Genomic DNA, 19111 nt, shown 5'->3' with positions numbered 1-19111 from the left:
CCGAGGACGCCGTCTTACTACGCTCGATGACAAAGGAACTGCGCACGTGAGTGATAACGCGTGTGATTCTGTCACGGCACTTGTTATGAAAAACTATGTCTTCACCAATCCCAGATAATGTTATCGGTGAATGAAATGACATCGCAGGCGTGCTGCCCATATTAGACACAGAAGTCAAACCTTTTCGCATAATCTATTTGCAATGGCGCCCCGACTCACAGCGGATGAGCGACGCGCACTTGCTATTATGGGGCGCACAATGACCCAAAGAGCGATATGCACAGCTTCCCGGTGCCCTATACACACAGTTAACAGGGTCCTTCAGGCTGCTTATTATGAATGACAAATTAATGATGCTCCCTGTGCAAGCCGACAGCGGGTGACATCCGAAGATGAGAACCGCTTAATCGTGGCAGCAGCTGTGACCGATCCTTACCTCAGCACCAGAGAAATAAGGGACGAAGTTGGACTCTGAAATATCAGCCTTACGACAACCAAGAGACGGCTTCACGAAGCGAGTATAAGGAGCAGAGTATCAGCGCAAAAAGTGATGCTGGATGAAAGACACTGCAATGAGCGACTTGAGTTTGCGTCTGCGGTGGAGTTTTAGTGCCCGAACAACCGGCTCGCGGTTGTGTTCACAGATAAGGCCTCGTTCTGCACCTGTTGGGACCAGCAGAGGAGGGTGTGGCATCCGCGCAGTTGCCGGTATGTCACATATTCCTACCGTTGTTACTGGCTGCGAGCGCTGGGTAGTTCCCTACTTCCTTTAGGAACAGCATTGCTTGAAAATGAAAGTGCCTTTTGTGTAATGTCAAGCTTCGAAGCAGTTACGACATGTAATACGATAATGTTTAACTTCAGCACTGCAACTAATACATTTTTTTCTTCCTGCATGGTCTCGGAGTTCGCCTTACTCAGCGAAGTATTAAATGACATCAAGCACTTCCATTTCTTTTTTTTGTAACATGGTCCATGCTGATTTATCAAAAAATGTCAACGCAATAGCTATTAGTTTAATGCATATGTCGATGACACATCTCCTGCAGCTACGAATACTGCTATGTCTTAGGTACTCGGCCAGAAAGTGCGCATAGTTTATTGTGAGAGTTGGGCGCGTGTTATCAGCTGCAACGCGTAATCTTTTGGCATGGAGATGCCGAGAGCGCCCTGAGGAAGCGTACATATTCAGTTAAACAATCGCCCTTTTCAACGTTTCCACTCGTGCAATGCAGGTCTGCATGTATATTAGGCCGCGCATGCCCCTGGGCACAGTGCGTCAGATCTGGCAACTGCTGCACGGTGTCGCCCCGCAGAGCAAGGCTGTCTGCTCATGCGCTCTACACAGACGTGGACACGGCTGTACACTATCGACACACGATGGGTGGTGTGCCGAATAAACAGCGAATGCCAGGAGGAGGAGGAGGAAATAGCTTTATTGCGTGCCCTGTGAGTTGGTGGGGAGGGCCAAAGGCCCTGCCTAGGTGACGGCCAGTAGTTCGTGGGTCCTGGCGGCGTCCTTGGCCCGCTGGACGGCCCATAGTTGATCCTTGAGGGTGGAGCTGAGCAGTGCAGTTTCCTAGCACGTGCGGAGGCTGTTGCTAGAGGCCGCGTTCTCATTATTGTTATATATCCCTCGGCATTCCCATAATATATGCTCCAGAGTGGCTCTGGATTCACATGTGTTGCATTTGTCCTTTGGATATATATCCAGATATATGATGTGTGAGAGCGCAGGATTCGGATACATCCTAGTTTAAAACTGCCGCCATGCGAGACTGCTTTTTTGTCAGTTTTATATGAGGTTGCGGTAATATGCCCCTCTGTAACCTATAGTGTTTCGTGATGTCATATGTGGTCATTCTCTCCTCCAACTCCCACTCATTTACCGCACCGTCACGTCCAGAGGGTGCTGGGGTGTCACTTGCAACTGTGGCTCAGTCCGCAAGCCCTTGAGCCGCGTCGTGTGCCGCCTCGTTGTTGCCATCCTCCGCGAAGGTGTGAACAGGTGTCCATGTGATGTATAGCTTTCTTTTGCAATTTTGGCCTCCTGCAAGAAGAATGCGTAGTGCCTCCAGGGAGATTCGGCCGTTGGCAAAGTTTCTTATTGCCATCTGAGAGCCGCTGACTATGACGGTTGCGTGCATTAGTCTGAGCTACTGCGAGCACTATGGCTACTTCTTCTGCTGTCTCGTTACTTGTGGTGTGTATTGTCGCGCACGTCTTGCACTGTTTCTTGCTATCGATTATGGCTGCTGTAAACCCCTGTCTGCGACTGTATTGAGCTGCGTCTATGAAGACTGCGTCCTTGTCGCTCCCGAATTTCTTCTGTATCTGCTTCGCTCTGTTCTCTCGTCTGTCCTTATTTATTGTGTTCTGGGTGCATGTTCTTTGGTATGGGGGGTATTACCATTGTTTCCTTCATTTCTCTCGGGATGTCCACCTTGACACCGTGCTGTGTGTGGTAACCTATGTCTAGTCTCTCTAGGATGTGTCTGTCTGCTCTAGTCTTAGAGACGCGTTCATATTGTGGCATACATTGCGCTTCAATGAGCTCGTCTATCGTGTTGTGTAGGCCTAATTGTAGCAACTTGTCCGTGCTGGTTCTGATCGGTAGCCCTATGGCTAGGTTGTATATTTTCCGAATGAGGCATTCTAGTTTGATCTTTTCCGCAACCTGCCATTTCAAGTACGGCGCTACGTATACTATTTTACTTATTACAAAGGCCTGTATTAACCTGATTGTGTTTTCCTCTCTCATTCCGCTACGTTTGTTTGCTATCCTTCTGATTAGTCTCATGATTTGCGCTACAGTTCCCTCCAGTCTTCTGAGTGTCTCTCCGTTGTTGCCCTTGGCTTCGATGAGGAGCCCCAGTACCCTGATCCTGTCGACCTTGAGTATGGGTTTCCCATCGACCATCTTTAACTGTATCTCCTCTCTGTGGGTGAGACCTTCCCTGTAGTTGCCTGGTTTGCGACCTCTGCAAGTCGGTCTGTACAGCAACAGCTCCGATTTCTCTGCCAAGCAGGTTAGCCCTGTCCCCTCTAGGTATTGTTCGATTGTTTTGACCACTGTTTGAAGCATCAGGGTAAAAGTTAATTTCTTGAGGAGCAAACAGAGCAGAATGAATCTGTAATTGGTTCGTAGTGGTGCGCCTCTTGATACAATTTAGTGGAGAGCGCAATAGTGTGCTTATTTAGACCTTGTTTACAGAGCTTAAACAGTCTAACGGGATGCAAACTCGCAATACGGAGCAAATTGAGCGCAGCTGCAAACATGTCAAAACAAACAAAATAAAAAGGCAACACAAGAAAGCAAGCTAGCGGAGCTGCTGTAGCTTATAAACTTAAACAACTGAGCGACATCACAGCATGTGATGTCTGCTTCATATTGTGTGCTATTTTCTGCTTTTGTAGGTTCCGGTCATTCAGTGTGCAAACAAGATTACACAGCTAAGGTATGAAAGCATATTGCATAGCAATTCACACTTCATTGTGTATCAGTGTGAAGTAGCCTATAGTCGGACACAACTTAAGTCTGCAGTGAAGCCCCGCCCACGCCTTCATAACCGCCAGCCACTGTTCCTCCGCGAGGCTGCAAATAGTTCGTACTTCAAACTTTCCTTGTTACCTAAATAAGACGGTCACCAAAATACATAATACAAGTGCGTGATTTTATATGTTTTCACTCGTCTATTACAGTGGAACTTCGGTGAAAGCCTAAGTTCTTTATTGAACTGGTATAAAATGCTTGCTTCGCTGCAAGTATTTATTGTCAAGTTTCACTTCAGCTAGCAGTGAAGTTTCATGAGTAAAACGAGCTCAGCAGTGAAATGAGCTGTGTTTGAAGAGTGAAATGCTCAAACTCTTCCTCTTCGTCATACACTTCATCCATGTCTGCTGCACACCTCATCGCTTCCACTGATGAAAAGACCTTCAAAAACAACAGACGCTCCAAATGTATCAAGTACGATGCCTTTTTAAAACGGTCACACGATTTTGTTTGCTTCTGTGATTGGCTGGTGGAGTAGCACAACCCTGTGTGGTCCATGTGCCTTGGTTGCCAACTGCTTTTTTTTCTTAAGTTGTATCCTACTATAGTTAAGAATTGTATTTGTTTCATACATAGCAGGCAAAGCCAAAACTGCTAGAGAGACTGCTCCCATTGCTCGCATTCAGGACTAAAAATAGTGCTCCACATTTGAAAGGAAGATGTACTAGATATGCATCACATAATTTGATGTAACATCATCTCATACTATTATGCCACAAAATGTGACCTAATTATTAGATGGAAAGCGTTATAGATTTCATTTCTTTTTTTACTAGTGAATGAGCGGAGTGACATGTTTCTGCAACCAACAGCCACAGCCCGCCGCTTGCGATCAAAACCTTCACCGTAACAATATTATTTGCATACTGGAAGCAAGGAGGTGCGCAAACAATACATCATGTCTCTTTTCACTCTCCAAGCATGCAGCAACTATGGGGAAAAAATATTTTCATTTTGCTGCTGTTACAATATGGAATAGCGCATTGGCTCATGCAAAAAATTCATGAAACAAAAAGTAGTCAAAGGCAGCAGGACATTGCAGTGCCATGGCACTCCCTCCAGATAGCACATTTGCCTGCTATGCTACTACTGTTTTTTTCTTTTTCCTTTATTCATGATGTGAGGATTTGCTGCAACGCATGAAAATAAGAGAGTTAAATAAAAGCTTCCAACTTTGCGCCATGCAAGAATTGCAGCAGTGTCTTTGCAAACTTGTCCATCGCTAAAGAATAGTTTTCAGGTAGGTCTGGCTTCACTCCATCCTGTCTTAAATTCTTAAGTCTGATCGCCCGCGTTCCAGGACACATTCAAAGCAGGTGTCGAGCATCTTACATTAGCCGAGCATTGGGGGCACGTTCCCTGGTCATCTTTTGTCGATCCCCAAGCACAGACTACCTACTACTCATATTGCAACCCAATGTAGTTGCATGATGGACAACATAGCAAGTTGAGCAACAAGTGCCAAAACGTCGCCATGTTCTGCTCTCATGTGACCACTTCTGTGTCACGATGTCATGACACACACAGCTCCTGGGAAATGAAACTGGTCCATAGAAAGCTATTATAGTAAATTATTTAGGGCATTTCAAGCCTTGCCATTATATTTTCTAGGGTTTAGAAGTCCAGGACATTCGCTGAACATATGCACAAAAAATAAATAGTTGATTGCTTTGATGGCCTGTAGTGTGCACATGTAACAAGCTTATTTGAAGTGGAATTCCTTTGCAGTTGGCCTTTGACACGCATGCTGTGTGCTCTTACAATCCAACATTCTTATGTGCTTCCTTTGTCAATAGTACATCCATCCAACAGTACAACAGTGCAAGAGGCACTGGTCAATGCAGATGCAAGGAAAGTACTTAAAAGGTAACCTGGGACTCGACATGGAAATGCACTTTGCAGTTGAGGCCATGCCATTCCTGTAGCACAGAACATGGCATTTATCCTAAAATTCTATATTACTGACATTTCATCAGTGCCGCCATGATAATGCCTGATAGTAGCCTGTAAAATAGTAAAAATGAGCAACACAGTAGAAGGGGAGTAAAATTTTTTACAGCAACTCTAACTTATGTTTATGCCATGCAGATAAAGGGTCACCCATAACTCTTTTGTTACCACTTCTATTCAAATTTATCACCGATGATTTGGTTCCCCATTTCAACATGTGGCATAGTTGCTCACATGCATAGCGCTACCCTGTAGGTAGCCCGGGATATCAGTTTTGCATATGTTTAAAAATTCTTTATTAGCGATTCTGTTTTTGCAACTTACGCATCTAGAAACATCAGTTAGTTTTCTACAATTTGTAGTGCTGCATTATGTGCTAAAGCTTTGTTTATAGTGAGAAAAGCTTTTTTTTCTTAGACCCCTGAAAATGGTCGATTTTTCATGGTAAAAAGAGTAAACTTGAATGGTTGGTTGGTGCTGCAGTAAAATTCTTGGAAATCAGTTCCAAAACAACAATGAAACCACAGCACAAGTGTGTAAACACGTACATCTATTCAAAAGGCGCATCAATTTTTACGTACAGTGCTTGTTTCAATGAAAACCAAAAAGGCACCATAAATCCTTCTTGCTAAAAGTGCATTAAAAGGCAATTGATACTATACATATGAGATTCATTCGGCATGAGAAACACAAAAGCATGAAAAGGCATGCGATTAAAAAAGTAAAAAACTTGGCAAAGTTACAACAGATACAATATACACCGGATACAATATACATCATGACATAGACTTGGTTGCAGATCTGTACTCACTCTCTGCACAAACACTGGTATTAACACAGCTCCTCTACATCAGTAAGGCACTTCATAGAGCTCCATGGCCACGGGTAAAAATATTTGCACTGTAGAAAAGAGCTAAAACAGCTGCCCAGGGCATCCATATGATTATGACTGAACAATCAAAAAGTTCACTATAAAAATCATTTCCGTTAGTGTGACCAAATAATGGCACATGTCACATTGACTTTGTTCATGATATTATCACTCTGACAACTATAGTAAAAGATAAACTAATATCTAAAATTTTAGATTCTGACTCAATGCTGAGGCTGTATGGAGTCACCAGGATGGGTCTGCTGATGTAACAGATGGCTTTGCATTCTTAAACATGATGGAGAACTCAAAAGCAAGAAAATGACGGCAGTACACAGGAAGAACCACCGAAGTGGTTGAACAAATGATATCTCTGGAACCAAAGTTTCAACAAGGGAACTTGTTGGTATTTGTGACTTGAGAGTATGCACACAAGGGAATATACAGTTTTCTGCGAAAGCAAACAAGCCCACCAGGTTGACAATGCCAGTTTACATGCGAAGATTATTTCTGTTGTTCACCTCTACTCCTTGGAAGAATCAGTGCCCCCCCCCCCCCCCCCCTTATATACATATACTTTTTTATTGTGAGAGCGTCACATGGCCCATTTTCTTGTATTGTAATTATTTGTAATTTTTCTAAGCAAATCGCGATTGAGAAAATCGTTCCTGATAGAGCTCGACCACAATCTAAAGTGCCCTGTGTCACCGGAATGTTACTTATGTCACCCTACTTGATGCTACCGTTTATGCTCCTTCCCCATTGAGGGTTGGGGAGAGCGAGTTACGCAACCATTGTGAAAGGAAAGGAGTTTTTGCCGTGATGATGACATATCCCCTTGTTAAAGGTTTGGGTCCAGACGCACCCTTTTAAACCACTGTTGATGAATTCAGAAAGAAATAAAGCAGCTGAACAATTCACCCAGGCCAAGAAAGGCAAGGGTGAATTCACGGGCATGACAGGAAAGTAATGTCTCATGACATGCCTGTGTCAAGTTGTACAACCATGAGTGCAGAATGCGAGACACTGCAGTGACTAATAAACTGCCATCTTGGTTGAGCTTGAAGCTGCCGCTGTGGCATTAAGTTGAAGCTCTGTCTTGAGCCTAACTTTGGTTTTCCTGTCTGAACACATGGAGAATGTAGGACTTTTCCCCTTGCACAGCTGGCTTTACATAAAAATTTTGAAAAACTTGGCATTTTACTTTTATCATTCTCTAAAGTTCATTTGCAACTAGATTTTTTAGAAATTAGCATGATATTTACCTAATGAGAGGCTCTTTTTGCTTTTTATATGTATTAGCATGAATTGGCAAAACATCCTACATCCTTGCTTTTTCTTACAAATTGTGCACTCTACTAGTGTTCTGTTCTGATGATTACTTCTTTCTCACAAACTTGCATTCTCACATGCATGTAGCACTCAAATTAGCACATATGAAAATGGAATTAAGGACTAAGCTTACTGTCATAACTGAGATACCATAAGAGGAGTGTGTATTTAAAAAAGTTTGAGAAAAGCTTGATGTCTTGTCACTGCCTCAAGTCTCTAGCTGCACCAGGGCTATCAAATTCATTATCACAGAAAGCCTGACTGCAAATTCTATGACTCAGATAACATCGCAATAAGTTTCGAGCTTCTCTGTCACAAAGCCTGATTGGATGAAGGGCAGACTTCCTGACAGTGCTTTTAGACACCATTTTTGAAGCGCTACCCTAATGATAAGTTGCAGTGAGCAAAGTGACAAAGCAAAACATTCTCTGCTTCTTAAAGGCCAACTGCAACAAAATGTTTGACTGCATAAGAAGCCTCGTTTGGGACAGTGTTGCTTTAAAGCAGACTCCGTGCAAAATTTGATATACAAGTGGGTGCATCACAAGAAAGCTGGTGAAGGTACTTTTTTGATGCCGAAAGTAAAAAGAATGTCACCGATTCTGAATGTTGAGAATCAGCATGGCTCATTGGCATGACCTCCATGATTGTGTGGCATTTGTGGTATGCTGAACATCCTTGAGGCTATGGTCTTGGATTTGTGTCATATCTGCTAATCACCAGATGCACATGTCTGCTTAGGTGCTGTTTTATGGTTGTTAATAAGGAAATTAGACAGCTGCCAGTCCTTCAGCTTTACCAAAATTGCTTTATATAGTGCTCACTTATTTATGAATTTAGCCAAAGTAAAATTTCATCGCAGTTGACCTTTAAATAAAAAGCCTGGGCATCGACCAAGTCAAATTATAACTCAGGTGTTTCAGAATTCTCATGCAACCTTTGTTCACGATCTTGCTAATCTGGGTACAATACTGAAACTGAAACAACAAAAGCACAAAATGGCTCTTTCTGCTGTTTCAGGTTCTGTGCAGAACTTTTGCTTGCTATCTTGTGAACAAGGGTTTTCTATGGAAGTGGGAAATGCACTGGTGGAACCGCTGCACCTGTTACGTCAAGAGCGGTAATTTGGGCCTTCCTTCTCCAAAACGCCATTTTAACAGAAAATTGCACCAAGTGAAGCATAAGAATGAGAGTCCCCTTCCCTTGATGCTGCCTTGGCAGTAAAACTGAAACCAAAACGTAAAGCATGCCATCGTCGGCCATCATTATCATCTGGAGGTCAGTGGAGCGGCCAACGCCGTCGGTTCTCCACTCGCAGTTTTCTTGCTTTTGTTCGAATGTACTGGTGCTGTGCGGTCTTTTTGTATATGTTGCACATTGGTATTCCTCCTACCAGCATGGCATGTTCCATGGCACAGCTATACTTGGTGTGTCAGCTAACGTTAGCCAAGCTGTTACAAGAGAGAGAGAGATAGAAGGAGCACGGTGCAAGATACGATCGTAACACCATAGGTCTTATAAGCGTATCTTCCACCATACTTTTTTGTTCTTTTAGTTAACACCTTGGCTAATGTTAGCTGGGACACCCCATAGATATATGCTAAGAACCTGTAGAAGTCTTCACTGTAACTTTGGTTTGGTTGCATGTGTACTTGGGCATCATCTTGAAGCGTGCTGAATATGCAACACCTTATGCAAGTCTAAATCGTAGAAGCAGGGTTACAATGCAATAGACGCACATGGGAAGCCATTCTATTGAAAATATTGAAACTGCTTCAGCAATTTTCAGTCCGAATGCCTCTGCGATGCGCCTAAAGTTGGCTCCGCTATATCTATTGACTATTTTGGTAAAAATTGAGATGATATCTGGTATATAGGTGCATTTTGAACACTCTACCAAGATGATTATCGTTGCTCAACATCAGATTTTTGCATGCACCAAGACCTGTGCCAGAAAGTAAAATGGCTTTCCCACCACTAGAAGCGTCGATAGTATAATTTGACTTGGTTAGTGCCCAGCTTTTTGTCAAATTCTTAATTACACCACTTCTGAATTGCAGAAGTTAGGCTAACCAGTAACTTTCAATGGCATCACCTTGTGCCCTCTTTTCCAACATGAACAAGAAACTTTGTTCTCAGACCTTCCTTTGTTTCCCGCACTTTACTCATAAACTTGCTCTCCAGCTTCCACAACATCTTGTCCTTCACAGTAAAACGGAAATAGTCATCCTTACAGAGGACTTCCATTTCAAATGGGCACTTAGCCCTGTAGTGGTTTAACTGAACATCCTTCTTGTTCAAGAGGACAGTTCGCTGGAGCTTCCCATAGAGTGGGACCAGGGTGTAGTGATTAAACACGGCCAGGGAAGAGTTTGTGGTGAAGAAACTCTTCACCGCAAACCCTGGTCGTGTGAAGTTGGCTGACCTTGTAACACGGCTCAGGAACCAAGACCAGCTCTTTTCACGCTCGAAGTGGTCAAAAAAGTAGACATTGGGCACTGCCAAGGAGGCGTATGTTGCCAGCATGTTGGGTGATGCAGAGACGATGTCGTCAAGCAACTGCTGCCACGTTGTGTGTCGGCGTGGCAGGACAACTTCATCGATGTCAACAAGCAGGACAAACTCGTGGGTTGGGATGTGCCGGTAATAGCAGTCGTTGTAAGGGACCAGTTCATGCCGGCGCTTCTGCCACGTGTTGTTGGCAAGGTAGTGCCTCCGCTTGGCTGGAATATGTGGCTCATCCAAACCTGGCAGCTGGATTCTTTCGAATTGGACCCGACGAAACCGGCGGTAGTAGCGTAAGATAAGGTCAACCTTAGGATGGACCTGCAAGTTAAAGTCCCAATTTAGCTCCTACCTTCTAAATGCTTAGGTGCATGAAAATTTTGATTTTGACTTATTTGTGTATATCACAAGGCAGCTGTAGGAATCTTATAAAATACTAAACACTGATTGCTATATTATTTCATAAATAATTAGTCAATCATCACAACATTCTGTGCTTTTGAAATAGCAATGCAGCAGCCTTCGAATTCCGTTATGAGAATATAATACAAGTCTTGTACCCACACCTTTTGGAGCACTCAGAACAACAACACCCCCCACCCTCCCCTCTTCACTTACACTCTATGTGAAATTGCCATGGTGAAAATTATGAACTTTGAAAAGGTTGTATTCTTGAACTAGCATTGAATCAATTATGGACTAAAACAGGAGATTTTATTTCTGCCATTTCATGTACTCAATAGCTGTCATTTATAAAATGTTTAGTTGTAAATGTGGCTTTTTGCATACTTAAACTGTTCTGTTCTTTAACGTTTTTGTACAAGGTATTGCAAATAGAAATAAAAGCTTGACTTCGTCAATTGCTATAATTTTGTTTTCTTATAGGTGCTATAAATTCAATTCTAAACTTGTTCAGTGATTATCCAATGATAGCACTTCTGTATTACCTAAGTATTTGAAAAAAGATATTGTAAGATAAGGTATAAAACCTTGTGCAAAACTCGTAAAAATGTATGAGGTCTATTTGAACACACAGCATAAGCCATTTGTGTGAAGCAACATATGAAGCTAAAAAGGTTCTGTGTTAAGTAGAAAGCTCACTTTCTTTAAAGAATGTTTCTGAAGCAAAGTGAGAAAAAAAAGGTAGCCTTATTATTGTGGTATTACCCATATGTTACATACTTTCAAGATTTACAAGGAACAGGATTTCTGAAAAGGCTGAATTTATCAAAACCTTGGCATGTAGCCCAGAATGCAAAGTTGCAGCCAGCAGCGGTACGTGTGACAAAATGTTGGATTCCATTAATTTTGATGCAACATGCCCAAACCAAGCATAATATGCACTTCTGTAAATTTTAAAGACTGTGGATTTTACCTGAAAGATGTAGAAGAACACAGTGTCAGCACCTAGGAGGAACTGGAGCTCGAGCCATTCTACCAGTCTGGCAGAGATGTCTTCTGGAAAGTCCAGTCCCTTAACACACACTGCAATGCCACGTTTTGGGTCCTTTTCGGGAGTTTTTGGAAGAGCCAAAGAATTGGGTGGGCAGGCACACGGCTCGGCAACAAGTGACACATTGGCCGGACCGCTGCCGAGAGGACTAGAGACATTGAATGGCACGGGACAGGAGAAGATGAAAGGCCGGTAGTAGCGGCCAGGTGATGTGTGCCCATCCCATGCTGGAACCCATATCTCAGTGCGATCGGACTCAACCACGATAGGATGTGGGAGCTCCTGGTACCTGCATGAAGGTCACAAGCGTAGAAACAGCATTCACTTTAATGCACCACCATTGCTGCAAGGCAAATCTCTCCATGTTCATAATATGATGCTTTCAACCACTGGTTAAGTTGTTGCTAGGGGCCGGTACCCAAGAAAGTTGAAGGCTACAGTAGTTTAAAGGGGCCCCGAACCACCCCTTGGGCTTGGTGAAAAAAGGCAGTCCGCGGATAGCGTACAGTGCTGTGAACATCTCAGCCAAATTTTGCAGTCGTGCACGGCATGTGGAGCTCATAAGCAAAGCGTGAAGTCACATATTTCTCAAACACTCTTGTCAACAGAAGCCTTCTCGTCACTCTTTTCTGGTTGCTATATTTCGTCATACAGCAAATTCCCATATGCAGCCGCTATTGGCCCATAACTGACATCAATAAGGAAGGGTGTTTGGATTAATCCACTTTTTCTTACTTCTTGCTGTGTATATTTATTGACTCAGTTTAATAAACATGCTCAAGTAAGAAAAAAATGTGCATTTGAAAATTTTACAAGGATTACGTGCTTCCAGAAAAAGCCGACTATCGTCTGCTCACGTTCGACCATGGCTGCACAAGCATGAATTAAACTTGGGCCACTCTGCTTATCGACATGTGATGTATGCTTGACCCGAACTATAATCACATGTTGTCACCTTGTCATATTTTGTCGTCACCATAGGCAATCTTTGATTACCAATAACTGTGCTTCTGCTCAACGTACTGAAGTAGTTATTGCAGCAAAGTATAACTTGAACAATCTATTTTAACTTTGAATGCATTTCTTGACTTCAATAAAAAGTGATTCAGGGCCCCTTTAATAGTAAAGCACTGCATGCATGATGTGGAATATCTGTGTTTGGCTTTCACTTGTGGCTTTCACTTGTGGTAAGCTGTCCTGCAGTTTGCTTCCAATTCCATTTCTCTTATTAGTTGTGCATTTTAATTCAATGTAATGGTTCATTTCCTCTATGCTTTCTCTGGCTTCATTTTCTAAATTGCATCATATAAGCACGAAAACAGCCTTGACAGTTACACTGCCACCAAGCATGAAGTAGAGGGCAACTGCACAAAATATCAAGTGACAAACAGCTGTTAGGCATCTAGTGTAGAGGCTGGTATTGTGTTGCTATTTCGAATAAAATGTAAACTACATCTTGGAGCTAGGGGTCAACATTGCTTGTTGCACAAACACAAAATGGCAGCAAAAGTGCTCACCACATCTGGCAGAAGAAGCGAAGAGAGTCTGCGTCCTCTGATTTGATGACACCAAGGAGCCTGACATAGTGCCGATTCTTCCCGCCATGCACCCACACCCGGGTGTCGTAGTGTGCCGAAAGCAGGTGCAGGTCGGGCACGCCTGGGATTCCTCCCTGCCATCCAGAAGCTGGCGTGAAATCGATGCGTGGGCACTGCGTCGTGTGCGTGTCGCAGAAAAATGTATGCACTTCAGCTTCGCCTTCGTAGGCTAGCAGCACTGGAATTCTTCGGCGTGGTGATCGAACCAAGCGTTCCTCAAACGATCGTGGCAGATAGATGAACAGCACCAGCGCAAAGCCAACCAGTACCAGGAAGAGGGTGAGGATGCGCGGTGTCGGCACGACCCTCCGCCAGCTGCCACTGGAAGACATTATCAAGACACTGCCTATGTGATCAAGCCTATATGAGCTACTTACATGTTACCATATTGTATTGCAGCACCTTGCCTGTCTCTGCTTTACCTTGTAAATTTTTATCCTGCCCCCACCTCTTCCCCAATTTCTTTTCTACTGATACCCTAGACATATTTCAATCACTGATTCGGTAACGGCCCCATCATCTTTGAACTTCAGAGCATCTGGAAGGTGGATGTTCCCTACAGTTCTTTTATTAATTAATTAATTAATTTATTTATTTATTTACTTATTTATAGATACTGCAGCCTCAATGGGTCTTTTGCAGGAGTGGGATGAACAACAAACATACAACATTTATAAACAAGCTTGCATGAATTGTTTCAGTGGTAGTGATCGGATATTGCCAAGTAATGAATTCCAGACTTCAATTGTTAATGGAAAAAAAATTTTGTTTAAAGGAATCAGTGCGGGCAAAAACAGTGGAAATGTTTAGAGCATGGTGACTCCTCGTACATGAGGGTTTGGAAAAGGTCAAGTAGTTATCTAGAGAGGAGAGGAGAGAATTGATTAACGTGAAGGAATTTTAGGCATTGAAGTTTGCAACACTGCAAGAGGAGTAAGACCAAGTAGGGGAAAAGAGTTAGACGGCGAAATTTTCCTTGTCATATCCCCTACAAACAAAAGGCACTGCCTTTTTTTGCACTGATTCTAGTTTTTTGATGTCACAGTGTTTGTATGGGTCCCATACAACGCATCCATATTCTAGGATGTGGCCAATGTGGGTTTTATGTGTAAGTTTAGTTTCTTGAGGAGCAAGACACAGCGTACGATGTAAGTAACCTAATCTTTTAAGGGCCTTGTTACAGGTGGCATCAAGGTGTTTCGACCATGACAAATCGTGTGTTAGTAGGATACCTAAATACTTGAATTCGAAGACCCTATTTTAAAGTTATATTGTTAAAGGCATAGGCAAAGAAGGAAGGGGATGAGCATCGTGTAAAAGACATGGAGACAGTTTTGGAAAAGTTGATATTCATTTGCCATGCTTTGGACCAGTTACAGAAGTCGGCAAAATAATTGTTAGGGACAATATGATCAGTAGGAGATTTAATTGTATGCTCTGAAATGCAATCATCTGCAAAAAGGCGTATTTTAACTGAGATGTGTAGGGGGAGATCATTAATATAAAGCAGGAATAAAAGAGGACCCAGTACTGAGCCTTGGGGAACCCTTGATGTAAGAGGCATCTAGGGTGAGTTAGTAGAGTTGAAACATACATGGTTGCGAATGCTGGGAAAGAACGTCCGGTATCCAGCCAACCAAAGATGCATTTTTTAGTATAGCGAACAACTTGTGCATAAGTTTAGGGTGTGAGACAGTGTCAAAGGCCTTTGAACAGTCTGTAAAAACAGCATCAATCTGGTCACCTATGTCTAAAGAGCTGCTGATGTCATGAACGAATTCTGTCAGTTGTGTTATAGTGCTAAGGCCACGTCTAAAACCATGCTGGAAAGTGCATAAAATTTTGTTAGCTTCAAGAAATTCTATAATGTGTTCGAGTAGTTTACATTAGTGTGCGATTAAGGAGATTGGCCTATAGTTAGACAACAAATGAACATTACCCGACTGAAATTGAAGCAAGTTTCCATGAGGGAGGAATGGTGGCGGTTGAGAGAGATTTTCTAAAGATAATTGTTAGATATCTGTTGCACCAAAGAGCGTATCGAATGAGAAAAACAGTCAGGATACCATTGAGACCACCCGACTTCTTAGTGTCTAAGTTTAGGATTAAGTTAAGTGCACCCTCAGTAGACAGTGATATATCGTCGATTGGAGGGTATGGTTCGGAATCAAAAACAGGGGTTACAGAGTTATCAGTCGTAAAGACAGAGTGGAAGTAGGTGTTAAAAGAAGAAGCTGTTGTTTGCGAATCAAAAATTGCAACATTGTTCATTAATAATGTGTTCGAGATGACCCAGGTGGCTGGATAGCTTTCCAAAATTTTGGGGGATTAGCCAGCATTAATTTCGGCAAGGTTACCTTGTAATAAAATTCTTTTGCAGCAACCATCTTATATCAGAGTTCCTTTTTAGTGCTATGGAATTGCACGAGTTTTGTTGAGTCACCAGAGCGTTTCGATCTACGTAATCTGGCCACACGACGTGATAAATGCAAGAGGTCCCTAGTCATCCAAGGAACGTCAGTGTTTGTTTTCTTTGTTTTTAAAGGAATAAAAAGGTTGATGCACTTACTGACAAGATTTTCGAAGAAACTTGTCAAGGTATTAGTATCACTACTGGTACTTATTAGTTCAAACTCATCAAAAGAATCGCATAGGGCATCTGTTATTGCCATATCATCAGCGAGGTTGAAGTCAGGAAATGTCGGTAGATACAGCGGCATTTAGGGACGATGCCAGGAACTGAAATTAACACAGCATTATGGTCAGATATTCCATCAATAACATCGCATTCGGAACTAGCATTAAAAAGAGATGTAGTAAGAAAGACAAGATCAAGGACGGAGGTTTGCCGAGTGAAATCCTGAACGATCTGGTGCAGGCCACAGGAATGTGGACCGACTCCCACCCGACAGCTACTTCATGTCCACTTACTTTCATAGAAGACCAGTCAACAGCAGGAGCATTAATATTGCCTATGCAGGTAACGTTGGATGAAGAAGTATTATGACTACGCAAAAATCACTTAGTGAAAATTAGCATTCCATTAGAATTTGTTATGTCAGTACTGTAGAATCCTGCACACTTCCCACCACCCCCTCCCCGTTTTTTTTTTCATGCACATTTCACTAAAGGTGCTGTGCTTACATCATGACAGGAATGCAAAGTATGGCCAGAGGTCACAGGTGCAGATAAATGTTTGAAATTTATTTGTTAAAAATAAGACTGCACTACTACCTGTAGTTTTCTTTGTGAACCAGAGCGCAGTCTTTTATTTTTCATTGTAAAACAAACGCAGATTTTTTTTTTTTTTTTTTTTTTTTTTTTTTTTTTTTTTGCTCAGGCAGCTCACCTTCTCTAGAGCTTTTCGTGCATGCAGTCTGTGTTGCCTACATTTGCAGCTCAACAGTACTATTTAATTTGTAAGCGCACAGGGGACTTGTTGCCACTTTAGAAGCGGCAGCACATTTATTGCGGCTTTCACTCTGGTTCATCAGGAGGCAGGTATCATGAGTGTTTGAAATGTCCTAGCTAGGCGGCCGCATTTTATCACATTCGGTACATAAGCTTAAGTGTAGTAGGAATGATGTATTGTTTCATAAGTGTGCTTCTGGAATGTGTTTTTACACTGTAGCTGCAAGGAGAGTTCTGCAATGGTTTTTGTGGGGCATCATGGCCGATATCAAATGTAAATTCAACGCAATGTGTGCTGGATGGAGCCCTGAATTTGCTTTGAAACGTAATGATCTATGATTATTAAAAAAGGGTACCTTGTATATGTTGCACTTGGATATACAACTCGTATGCAGATTTTTTTAAATAAGCAATCTATAACTTTTGTTTCTCACGTTGCGTTATACCAGCTTTACGTATGAGGTCAGCCAGGAGTTTGTACGGTTCCGAAAGTGGAAGGCAGACAATGTGTTGCTGCAATGCCGCCTGTGTGGGAGCCATCACTCAGAACAGCCAGCCACAACAGCACTCAAACGCAGCAGTGAGTCAGCCAACTGACTCCTCATACTTCAGAAGGGTGTGAGAACTCGCTTATAGAGCTATGCTGTCTTTATCAGTTGCCAGATGGGCACACATCTGCGAAGGAATTTTTTTTATTATTTTAATTTTATAATTATTATTTATTTTTTTTGTAACTACTTGCCGTTTGCGGTACAGATTCTGAACAGCGCGCGTTTCTTTGTTCAGTCTTTTCGTGCCAACCTGGTGCGCTGTCGGGTTTTTGTACAAAAATAAATGTATGCTGTTTTCCTGCCATTCACCCTATGGAATTCAAACGAACAGAAGCGCGTTCGAGGCGGTATGAACCGTTATTTTTACGCTCCGAAGAACTGAAACGAAAGCCGTAACAACAACAACAACAAAAATTCGGTTCAGCACTCTGATCATGAGCAGCAGGCGCTCGAAATCAAGGTAATGAGAAAACGCTTGTACGTTGACAAGTTTCGTGGACACGGACTGTCAGGCAATTTCACGAGGAGCATGCGCTCGAATTCACTCTCGAGGCGTAATCGCACTAGCGTAATATTAACACATAGCATTTGATCAAGTCGGCACGTATGGGTGTTGGGATATTTAAATTCGGCCACACTTTTTTACGAAGAGTACCCTATAGCGTCAGCTTACTAAAACTTTGTCATGTCCGAAACATCTCTTTACCACGCATTTTGCGCTCCCCTCCTTGTTCGAGCGAGTGACTTTGCTTGTTGCTATAAGTCATCCACAAGTAAATGCGTGATCATTGGCGTGATTTGCAGCGCAAGTGCGAACGCTGCTAGACTCCCTACGACTAGAGCTAAAGTGCGGCCCCGCGGTACCCCGCAGGCCGTTTCGAGAATAAATCGAGAGAGATCTGTAGTTCGTACTAACCTCATCTCGGTTCCATTAAGTTCCGTTTACAATATTTCACGCCGCTGCGACTCGTTGGCATTCACATCACGCCTGACACCGCCTGGTGCAAGGCTAGCAAGGCCATGAAGCGATGTAGACAAGAATTTTTGACTTAGAGCGCGGCCATGACGGTTACCCCGGTTGCCTGAACAAATTTTATATCACGCTAGCGAAAGGTTCTCACACACCACCAGTATTTCTGCGTCAGAAGTAACAACGGAACTACCCTAACTACAGTTAAAAGCAACTTATGTGCACTTTTCTCGTCTGCTTTTTTTTAATGTTGTATTATTGAGCAAATTAGTTTACCAGCCGCGGAATCGACGGCGCATTACTGGACGCGCATTTTTTTTTTTTTTTTCCCCGTCTTGTCGTTTCTTCTTGCGTTAATTGAAGCTCCGAACCGTCTAAGGAGTAGCAACAATACCGGCAAGCATCAGGTGGACCCAAAGATAGTACTATAATGCTTGTTTTTACGAATCAACTTCGGTTTGTGTCGTCTAGGAGGTGGACGCGTCGCTGTGTTCCTGCGGTCGTTGCGGCTGCTACTTCTCATGCTGAAAACGCTTATGGCGTTTTTCACTGGTCGATTCGGAGCAGGATTTTTTGCTCCGCGGCAACGAATCCGAATTTCACTGGTCGATCTGGAGCGGGTTCGCGCGTTCCACTGGTCGTTTCGGATCAACTCGCTCCGCGCCGGATCGCTCTCACTTGCTCCGCCGCCGAGACGCGGATTCGGGCGGAAATAGAACGCGTCACATGGCGTCACTTCCGTCTTCAAGCGAAATCGGTACCCGGTCAGTACGCACAACATTGTGTTGGGCATAGTTTGCGGAACCGGTTTGTGTCACGTGCACGCAGACTTCCTGTGTGATCTCCCGCGGAGCGTTCGTGCGCTCCACTGGCAGACTCGGATTGGTGAAAGCCGAGCGCTCGCTCGAGGATTCAGG

At 43.1% G+C, this 19111-nt stretch overlaps 1 protein-coding gene across 1 annotated transcript; it reads right to left on the bottom strand.

Annotated features, from left to right (window-relative positions):
• Positions 1–6036: 6036 nt before the first annotated feature.
• On the bottom strand, positions 6037–18725 carry LOC126539460 (uncharacterized). The gene is made up of 4 exons (XM_050186310.3): positions 18141–18725; positions 13182–13583; positions 11587–11953; positions 6037–10532 (listed from the first exon to the last, which is right to left on the bottom strand). The coding sequence occupies exons 1-4, from the start codon at positions 18143–18145 to the stop codon at positions 9798–9800; spliced, it is 1509 nt and encodes a 502-aa protein (XP_050042267.1). The 5' UTR covers positions 18146–18725; the 3' UTR covers positions 6037–9797.
• Between the last annotated feature and the right edge of the window lie 386 nt (positions 18726–19111).

Source organism: Dermacentor andersoni, chromosome 11, assembly GCF_023375885.2.
Source record: "Dermacentor andersoni chromosome 11, qqDerAnde1_hic_scaffold, whole genome shotgun sequence".
In the NCBI taxonomy this organism is placed as follows: Eukaryota; Metazoa; Arthropoda; class Arachnida; order Ixodida; family Ixodidae; genus Dermacentor; species Dermacentor andersoni.
The sequence above is the reverse complement of the archived record's forward strand: the minus strand, read 5'-3'. Positions and strand labels throughout refer to the sequence as shown.